Raw genomic sequence first — 10,071 nt, 5'->3', positions numbered from 1 at the left:
TCCGGGTGCCATCATGACCCTGGAGACAGAATCCCCTTCTTCAGGGGATGAGGCTGAGGATTCCGAACCAGAACAGAGAAGGCAGTCAGGGCCAGCTTCCACCAGATGAGCCAGGGGGAAGTTCCCCTCCAGCTTGAGAATGATTGGACTTGGGGGACTCCATTGCAGAAACCCCAGTGAGACCATTGCCTTTAAATACTAGTTCCTAGGAATCAGAGGTGGGCAGGATGACATTGCACCCAAGTCCTGCTTGCAGGCTTTTTATACGTATCTGGTTGGCTGCTATAAGAACGCGATGCTGGACTAGATGGGCCATTGACCTGATCCAGAAAACTCTTCTTATATTCCCACCAGAGGCTCCCCCACTCCACTGTAGTAGGAGACTACAAGAGCAGGTTGGGGCCACTTTAACTGAAGAAACTCCCTTAACCTTCCAGTGCAGGCGGAGCTAACCATTGGGATTCAGCTGCTTCCAATGCATAGGGCCCAAATTGTTTGTTGCTGAAGCAACATCAGAGCTCTGTGTTGCTATAGCACAGCCCGAGCCTTGCATCCACCCTGGATTTTGCCTTGTGCGGCATCCAGCCTGGTCCCTGCCGGCCTTGTCCTGCACCCAACCTGAACTACGCCTCACTGCCGAGTAGCACATCTGATTCCAGATAATAATAACAACAACAATAAATTAAACCACAATTTGCTGCCCTTTCATGACACCTGCCTCACTCAGCCTAATGGTTTTGGATGCCGTTTCTTCTTTCCGTCCTTTTTAAAAAGAATATTTAGTCAGCAGAAAACACAAGATAGCAAAGATCCAAAATGTCACCCCTTGCTTTAATGAAAACATGTCCGTACACAAGTAGCTAGGTAGCCAAGTGGTAAAATTAGGAGGAAGGTAGTGATACAAATTCTCCTTTCTGTATCTCCACTTCCATACAGTGTAGATTCTTTACTTACCAGTCTCCCCAAACCTGGTTTTGGATACAATTCCCATCAGCCTGTTGCTGGAGGCTGGGGAAAGCTAGTTTAGATATTCAGTTAGCATTGGTTGTTCACTTCTGCAAACACATGACAACAAACATTCCCTACCCCAAAGGACTGAGTGTAGTGTGCCTGCATTTGCCTTTTCCTGCATTTTCTTTTCCTGATTCAGCAGCACTGATGGTAATTTCTCTGTCACTTTCTGCAGCATCAGTATGAACAGCCTCCTGCACCCCCTAGCCATTTTTTTCAGTGTTCTTTGTTTTGAGAAAGGCATTGCGGCAGCTCCAGGTGCCTTTTTAACGAGCAAGGGAGAAACTGCAGCTGACTTTTTCTCCATTTGATGAGAAAGCTACCCTAACAGGAACTATAGCTTGCTGGTGGAACACATGCCCTGCCTGATCCATTTATATTCATGTGCACTGAACGGTTTGCAATGGAACTGTTCATCCCTATGTCAGACAGTTCAGTGTGCTGGAATGGTTGCAATATGGATCAGCACGCAAATCCATACATAGATCTGTGTTGGATTTTGTGCGCAATATCTCCCTTGTTTGACCGGTGGTGAATATAATTTCATAACTTGCTGAAACAAGCCGAACCTCCACATGTGCAGAACAGATGCCATGGGTAAGACGGTCTTTCTTGATGGATACACACACAGCCACCTTACAATGCTTCCTTCGTGTTTGCAAATATGTGGACACCTGCGTTTAGATATTTCCATGATCACAACTGTGCAATGAGTAACAGAAGGTCATGCCAGTGGATGCCACTGTTTGCCCAGAGTGTCAAGTGGAAGATCTGCAGTTGTTGACTTCACTGGTGTCGCAGGTATGTGGCTTAATAATCCAAACATATAACCACTTCGGCAGAACTTTAGTTGATTAAAAAGCAAACAGGTTCTGAGCACTCTCCCAACAGCATCACTGTTTGAGTAGATGTTGCCTTTCTTCGTACCACAGCAAGTTTAATGACTGATGTCACAAGCTGGCAAGCAGGCAGGCTGGGGTGTGTGTGTGGCATTTTCTCCTGCATATTTGCAATAGCAGAGTGAATGTGTAACGTAAAGATTGTTGTCATGTTCATCCTTGGTCTTATCACATCCCCAAGTAAATTATATTGATTGTGTTGTGGAGTAAGTGTGAAAGCTCAGCTGATAGGTGCCCCAGTGGTAACCAGTTTGTAGTATGCCCCTTCCTGGGCCATTAGTTCTTCATGAGTGCCCTTTTCAACGATCACTCCTTGCGACATGACAGCTATGATATCAGAATGCTGAATGGTAGAAAGGCGGTGAGCTATGACGATGCACGTTCGGCCTTCTCTAGCTTTATCCAGTGCAGCCTGCACAGTCTGAAGACAAGGGAGAAAGGGACAAAATGAAGGCCTGCAACTTACCGCAGAGTATCTCTATGTTGCGCCTGGCAATTGCATTCTAATCTGGTCATTCACATTATACTTACACACACACACACACACACACACACACACACACACCATAGCTGCCAAGTCTCCCACTGAAAAAAGCAGGATCAGCAGCGGCGTGGCACCGGAAGTCGCTTTTACGCATGTCCGGACATGCGTAGAAGCGACGTCCGGTGCCGCAGTACCCATGTATGGGCACCGGAAATCGGGCGGCGCCAGGACCCAAAATGGAGCCTCCCTGGCAGGTAGGAAATCTAGGGGATTTACTGGATTTTTTCCCAATCTGGGCTGCCAGCAGGAAACGGTTTTAAATACGGGAGTTTCCCGCGAAAACGGGAGACTTGGCAGCTATGACAGATGTGTGTGTGTGTGTAACCAAACAAGGCCTTTCTCCCCTGAAGTGGTGCTGTGCTCTAAACCATTGAGCCTCTTGGGCTTGCTGATCGTAAGGTCGGCGGTTTGAATCCGGTTGACGGGGTGAGCTCCCGTTGCTCTGTCCCAGCTCCTGCCAACCTAGCAGTTCAAAAGCATAACAGCGCAATTAGATAAATAGGTACTGCTGTGGTGGGAAGGTAAACAGCATTTCCGTTTGCTCTGGCACTTGTCACGGTGTCCTGTGCACCAGAAGCGGTTTAGTCATGCTGGTCACATGAGTCCCCAAAAAGCTGTCTGCGGACAAACACCGGCTCCCTCGGCCTGAAAGCGGATATTAGCACCACACTCCATAGTCGCCTTTGACTGGACTTAACCATCTAGGGGTCCCCTACCTTTTACCGTTACATCCAAGCATTCAGTCTAATTATTAAGAAAGTCGTTGTGTGATCATCACATGAATGTATGGGAGAGAAAAGAACCAAAGAAATGTTTCTGCACCCAGTGATTCACAATTGAGGGCGCAACTCTCTTTCATCCTATTCATTTGTTATCTTTGAGGCATGATTGATGCTGCAGAACCATTCCTTCACAGCAGGTCTTAAGATATGGTATGGGATTCAGTCATGGTGAAATAGCTTTGCCCCAACAACCAAGGAGCAAAGCCTAAATTTACAGTGAAGAAGGTTGGTAAGAAAGTTCTGCTTGCAAAGTTTCATCTGTGAGGATGACTTGCTCGTAGATGCACATCACCTTTTGTCGCTGCCATCATCGAAAGGTCAACATGCAAGTACGAATTGCCCCACTTTTCTCTATGATTTTTATTTTTATTTTAGTCCATGTGGTTTATTTCCCCTCCTCTTTACCTGTTCACTTTCGGTATCCAGCGCAGATGTTGCTTCATCCAGTAGTAAGATCTTGGGATCTCGGACAATGGCTCGGGCGATAGCAATGCGCTGCTTTTGCCCACGAGAGAGCAGCGATCCCTGAGAGCCAACATTAGTCTTGTATTGCTGGAAAACATACATTGGCTGAATTGAAGCAACTTCTTTTACCATCAGAAATATGCACAGTGCTGCAGTGCTGGAGGAAAAGAATGGCACTGCTTGTGGAGGCAATGTGGCGTGAAACCCAACTCTTCTTTGTGTTTTATTGGTGACATGAACGACCCTTGGGATATGGAAACTTTCTCAGGGCAGAGAGTAATCCACGTTTTATCCTCACAATGAACCTGTGAAGTAACTGAGAGATGGCGACTGGACCAAGGTCAGCCAGTGAACTTTATGGATGAGAAGGGATTTGAACCTGGGTTTCCTCGCTTTTAGTCCAACAACTCTAACCGCTACACCACACTGGCTGTCCAAAAGTGAGCTGCTGTTCAGGAGTATATTATAGCATGTGCATAGCTGCATCTAGGGAAATGGTTGAGATTCTGTAACTCACACACCATGGATTCCTTATTTAGCCACCGTTCCCTTTCACAACACTGAACACTAGTGAAGAAAAAGATGCTTACGTCAGGAAGCGATATGACGAAATCATGCAGCTGGGCCTTCTTAGCTGCTGCTACCACTTCTTCCATAGAAATCTCTCTGGTGTTATCGCCATATTTTATATTGTCAGCAATGCTACAGCCAAACAGCACAGGTTCCTGGGACACTATCCCAATTTTAGATCTCAGAAAGCGGACATTTACTTTCTTGCTGTCGTGTCCATCTATCAACTGCACAGGAAAAACCCAGAAAAGAAAAAATATTTATTTGTGGACTATTGGCGCCATCGTAAGGGAACCTCAGTTTTAAATTTCAAGTTAGGCTTACACTGAACTTACTAAACTTTAAATAATTTTCACATGAATCTATGCTGAATGCTTAAACCCCTTTAAGTAAAATTATATTTGAAGTATCTCTTCATTCCAGTGCCGTTTAGAACTGACCTTATAAAACAGTGCCTTGGGTAACTTATTTTGAATGCATTTAGATGAACCGTTTGTTTGGTAGATTTCATGCAAATAAGTCCACTTACCTTAAATGGTCAGGCGGCATGGCGGCCTGGACACGGCCCCATGCCAGCAATCTGGAGGTCAGTTGGGGAGATCTCCAGGCCTGCCTGTGGATTAGCCAATGGTAGGCAGGCTGGATATGGGGATTCCCCAGGGGGCGGGACCAACCAGCTGGTGACCATTGAGGAGTTGCTTCTGTCCAACACCCAGATGGGGGCTAGAGCCATAGAACTCCTCCAGTGGTGACCTTTTGGGGGAGATACCCTCATTTGATGTAGGCCATAGGGCCTCCACCCTCACCCCATGGCATAGCTGCCAAGTTATCCCTTTTTTACAGGGATTTTCCCTTATGCTGAATAGGCTTCCTCGCGAGAAAAGGGAAAACTTGGCAGCTATGCCCCATGGTGTAGTTTACGCTTAGATACACTCACAGCAGATGGACTGGAGTTAAATAAACAACTTCACCCAATGCCTATGTAACCAATGAAGCTGTGGCCTATTTGAACCCAAAGACTCTATACCAGGCGTCCCCAAATTTCGGCCCTCCAGATGTTTTGGACTACAATTCCCATCATCCCTGACCACTGGTCCTCTTAGCTAGGGATCATGGGAGTTGTAGGCCAAAACATCTGGAGGGCCGCAGTTTGGGGATGCCTGTTCTATACAGTATGCTGCTGTCTGCTTTGGTTATTGCATTACATAGGGGAGCAACTTGGTCACGGGACCTCGGCACTCAAGCTTTTATCCTCATTATCAGCTGTCATTCTGATGCAAGGTAAGTTTATTATATGGAATTTACACAGCAAATTGTTCATCCAAATTCATGTGAAATATGTTACATAAGTGAGTTCGGTGGAACTAGGGTTACCTAGTTAAAATATATATCTGATTGTGATAGCTAATAGATGTATGGATTTCACATAAATTTACCCTTGCATTTTACACATTCATAGCCTCTCTTTACTTTTTTAAAAATAAGGATGTCTGCGTAATTTCATTGATTGGCAGCAGGGCCAGCCAATGCATTAAGTAGAGTGAGGCACCCATGTCAGGCAGAGGTTGCCACCATTTTAGTGTGCATTTCTTTTAATATACACATTTCTGAATGCAATCATAACACATTTTATACACAATTTTGGTGCACATATTTCATATATGTATATGCAATTTTGATCTGGAACCCATAGGGAAAGTGTCAAGTCTGTTCGAAAGCTACCAGACCACAGACAGTGCTGAGTGAGCAGTTCGCACCAACAAATGTTGCAAGCAGACTTTTATGCTTCTGTTTCCAGATTCCACCCTCCCAGCTCTACCCCCAGAAAGGGCCAATGCTCTGGCTTGAAGACAGGCACTCCTATTTTATTCCATGACCTCCCACCTGGTGTATTCCCTGCACTGCAAAGCTGGGTGATTTGCAGTGAGATGCAGCTGCTCCCTTAGGGGAAAATGTCCACGAGAGTTCAGGCTCTGGCCCCATAAGCACTGATGGTCTGGGAGGTTCCCCTAGGAGTTCTCATCCAACCACTTCATGCACTGAAACCAGAACTGGCTGCTTCTGCAGCCTCCGACTGCTGGGTTCAGGGGGTCATGATGGGAGAACTGCGGGTTTGCTTTATAACAACTCTTCAGTGCTCTTTTACTATGTATGAAAGCAGAGAAGGCTACATACCACTCTTCCTTCCTCAGGGTCATAAAAACGTTCCAGAAGTTGGACACTGGTACTTTTGCCACATCCACTACTTCCAACAAAGGCAAGGGTCTGTCCAGATTTCACAGACACCGAAAGACCATTTAGCACTTGAACGTTGGGACGAGAGGGATATGTGAACTTGCAGTTCAAGAATTCAATGCTTCCACGAAAGTTATCCTGATTATACAGAGAGAGAGAGAGAGAGAGAGAGAGAGAGAGAGAGAGAGAGAGAGAGAGAGAGAGAATATGTTCTGGGTGTGGTTGAACTGAATTCACAAATGACTCTTACGGAAGTAATGATTACTATTACCACTATGCCTAGAACTGTTGCGATCAATTACACTTTTTAAACCGATTAGCCATGTAGCTCTTAAATGATAAGCAGATGGGACCTAAATCAATTTGCACGTTGCAAAACCTCACTGAGTAAGGAGACAATTGCACCTTATTGTGGGAACATACAAGACATTGGTTAAAAGGAGAAAATTCTACCACTTTGTTGTAGAAGGAAATAACCTCATGCATATTTCAATCAGATTTGCAACATTTGCAACATTAACACTGCAATAAAAAAACCCCAGGCCCCAGTTAGGCTGCAAAAATATAACACGTTCAGTACAGTGTGGAAGGTTTAAAAGCATAGCTGCCAAGTCTCCCATTTTTATCCAAGTCTCCCGCTGTTATCCCCCGGATTTCCTACCTGCCAGGGAGGCTCCATTTTGGGTGCCGCTCTGCCCATATCTGGGCACCGGAAATCAGGCAGTGCGGGCACCGGAAGTTGCTTCTACGCATGTCCAGACATGCGTAGAAGCGACTTCCGGTGCCGCGCCACTACTGATCCCGCATTTTTCAGCAGGAGACTTGGCAGCTATGTTTAAAAGACATGTTGACATTGACTGCAGCTGACCCCCACCAACCTCTGTTGTTTCCTGCGGTTCTTACCTAAGAGACAATGTCACAGCAGCAGCCTCACTGAGAAAAGTAAACTATTTGCTCATTTTCCATGTAAACTAAGAGCTTTAAGTCTCTTTCCCATCAAATTAGACCCAAGGAAGTCAGCGCATCTGTGCAACCTGCACAGGCTGGCTGGAGCTGATGGAAGTTGTGGACCAAATCATTTGGAGAGTATTAGGTTGGCAAAGCCTGCTAACAATCCTGAGTCCTGGAGCTTTGGCTTGCTGTTACCCAAATTATTAATCTGGATACACACTGAACCTGTGAGATTGAGTTGAATAACTGCACTGATTGATCAACGGGCAATGGACTTAAGTCATTTAATCCCTTTGATTTCAGTGTATCTGCTTTGACTGACACTGAATAGCACCCGCTTTCTTCAAATAGGGATTTCTTGCATAGGACTGCTGCCTGGGACTTGCCCCACAAATACCACTACTTTTCAAAATATATTCCATTTCATCTGTGAGCCGGACGCTCCTCAGAATGAACCTAGCGCAATGCCCCTAGCGCAATAGGAAGGAAAGTGGTTTTCACACTACTTTTATGTGTATGATGGCTGAAATAATTCTGAAGCAGCAGCGTACGGTTCCTGAAGATGCTGAACCAAAAAGAACCACCAATGAAGCAACAGAGGCTGGTGTATCAAGGGAAGCTTCCTTGTACTGTATGGCCCAACATCAGAGAAGTCCACTCTCTCCTATTGTTCATTCTGCGGGGTGAGCTACATCACTGAGGTTTCCGTTCCGTACGTGTTGAGAGACCATTCTAACAGCCGCCAGTTTACACATTCATGAATCTAGATGAACTGCTTTGTGATTTTAAATGAGTCATTTGTGCCTCATTTGTTAAATAACAGCCAACTTTCAATAGCCAAAGGAAGTGGCGCAGGATTCCTAATACACCTTTCTCTGCAGGTATTGCCTAAGTTCCTCATATTTGCACCATGACAAGGTGAGGCGCAGTAAATTCACTGACGTGCGGGTGAACATTACATACAGTATCCAGCATTACAGTCTGTGGCTTGTACAGGGCAAAATAAAACGTTTGCTGTTACCAGGCAATACCAGGCTCTTCATTTGATAAATGTGCCTTCATCAATAAATATTGCAGTCACACTTCAAGACCCTCTCTCTCTCTCTCTCTCTCTCTCTCTCTCTCTCTCTCTCTCTCTCTCTCTGTGTGTGTGTGTGTGTGTCTATAGTGCTATCTTCCACTTGTCTTTTGTGGAATCAAAGTGACCAACTGTGGGCTGCTTTGCACATCATGGCTTACCATGTATGAACAGACAGCTCACACTTCATTCCTCCCTTAGCTCTTGTGGCAGCAACAAACCAGAATCCTTGGCTTAGAGTTGATGTCTGGTCCAGGTACTGTGGTTTGTTTTCTCTCAAACAAGACATAATCAGGAAGCTGAGAATGAGCCTTGGCTTCAGACCATGCTTTGGCGTGTATGACTTGACACAACCCCAAGCCTGGTTTGGGTATGCTAAGCTAAGGACCGTGGCTTGTTGCTTCCACTTGCGCCAAGGGAGGAATGAAGTGGGAGCCAGTCCTTATGCAGTCACACAAACACACACACAAACACACACACATAAGAGGGAGGTAATAGTAGGTTCTGGGGAGCCCCAAGGTTTGCACAAGTGCAAAAACCTTTTAAGGCGAAAACCCCAAAAGGGTGGGAGGGGGCTGCAAAAATAGCCCCCAGGAAGACTGAGCATGCACAGCAGCCACAAAATGCTGACTAACTGATTTGGTTGGGTGGGAATGACAGAAAACCAGGTAGAAGGGCAATGGAATAGAGCAGGCATCCCCAAACTGTGGCCCCCCAGATGTTTTGGCCTACAACTCCAATGATTCCTAGCTAACATGACCAGTAGAAGAAGAAGAAGAAGAGTTTGGATTTGATATCCCGCTTTATCCCGCTTTTACCCGAAGGAGTCTCAAAGCGGCTAACATTCTCCTTTCCCTTCCTCCTCCACAACAAACACTCTGTGAGGTGAGTAGGGCTGAGAGACTTCAAAGAAATGTGACTAGCCCAAGGTCACCCAGCAGCTGCATGTGGAGGAGCAGAGACGCGAACCCGGTTCCCCACATTACGAGTCTATCGCTCTTAACCACTATACCATGCTGGCTCTCCAGTGGTCAGGGAAAATGGGAATTGTAGTCCAAAACATCTGGAGGGCTGAGGTTTTGGGGTGCCTGGAATAGAGTATTCTGAACCTCCACATTTTGCAACATTTTTGTCTCAGGTACGAGACAATATTGAAGAAAGACACCACTTAATGCCAAATCAATACTTCACTCACACATATTCAAGTCATTGTGCGATGGCTGCAGTGAGCAGGTGGCAAACATGGTGAGCCCATAACCTACTCCGCTGAAGAGTTATTACGGTATGTGGTGTGAACTTTCACTAGGAAGCTACGGTAAGTAAAATTCTGTGGAGCTGCTCAGTTCATGGCTTTGTTTCAAGTGGAAACATTTCCCACAGGTTCTAAATGGCCTGAAGAGTTGTCCATGCATGCTGGCCATGACTCTCCAGGGATCCAGACAGGGTACATACCCAGAGAATGGAAGGAATTGAGCTGGGGACCTTCTGCATTCGAAGCAAATACTCTGTGATGGCCACTGAATTTCAGCCCTCCTC

At 45.9% G+C, this 10,071-nt stretch overlaps 1 protein-coding gene across 4 annotated transcripts in view; it reads right to left on the bottom strand.

Annotated features, from left to right (window-relative positions):
* Window positions 1–1,842: 1,842 nt before the first annotated feature.
* ABCB11 (ATP binding cassette subfamily B member 11) overlaps window positions 1,843–10,071 on the bottom strand; it is a 47,947-nt gene continuing 39,718 nt past the window's right edge. For all 4 annotated transcript variants that reach the window (XM_060280342.2, XM_035133251.3, XM_060280346.2 and 1 more), the window contains exons 26-29: window positions 6,447–6,644; window positions 4,292–4,498; window positions 3,642–3,788; window positions 1,843–2,331 (exon numbers count right to left, since the gene is read on the bottom strand). In XM_060280342.2, coding sequence (XP_060136325.1) covers window positions 2,131–2,331; window positions 3,642–3,788; window positions 4,292–4,498; window positions 6,447–6,644 — 753 coding nt within the window. In that variant the 3' untranslated portion in view covers window positions 1,843–2,130. The remainder of the gene's footprint in view (window positions 2,332–3,641; window positions 3,789–4,291; window positions 4,499–6,446; window positions 6,645–10,071) is intronic.

The sequence above is a fragment of the Zootoca vivipara genome, chromosome 1 (assembly GCF_965207765.1).
Source record: "Zootoca vivipara chromosome 1, rZooViv2.hap1.1, whole genome shotgun sequence".
In the NCBI taxonomy this organism is placed as follows: Eukaryota; Metazoa; Chordata; class Lepidosauria; order Squamata; family Lacertidae; genus Zootoca; species Zootoca vivipara.
Note: the sequence above shows the minus strand (reverse complement) of the source record. Positions and strands in the feature narration are given on the sequence as shown.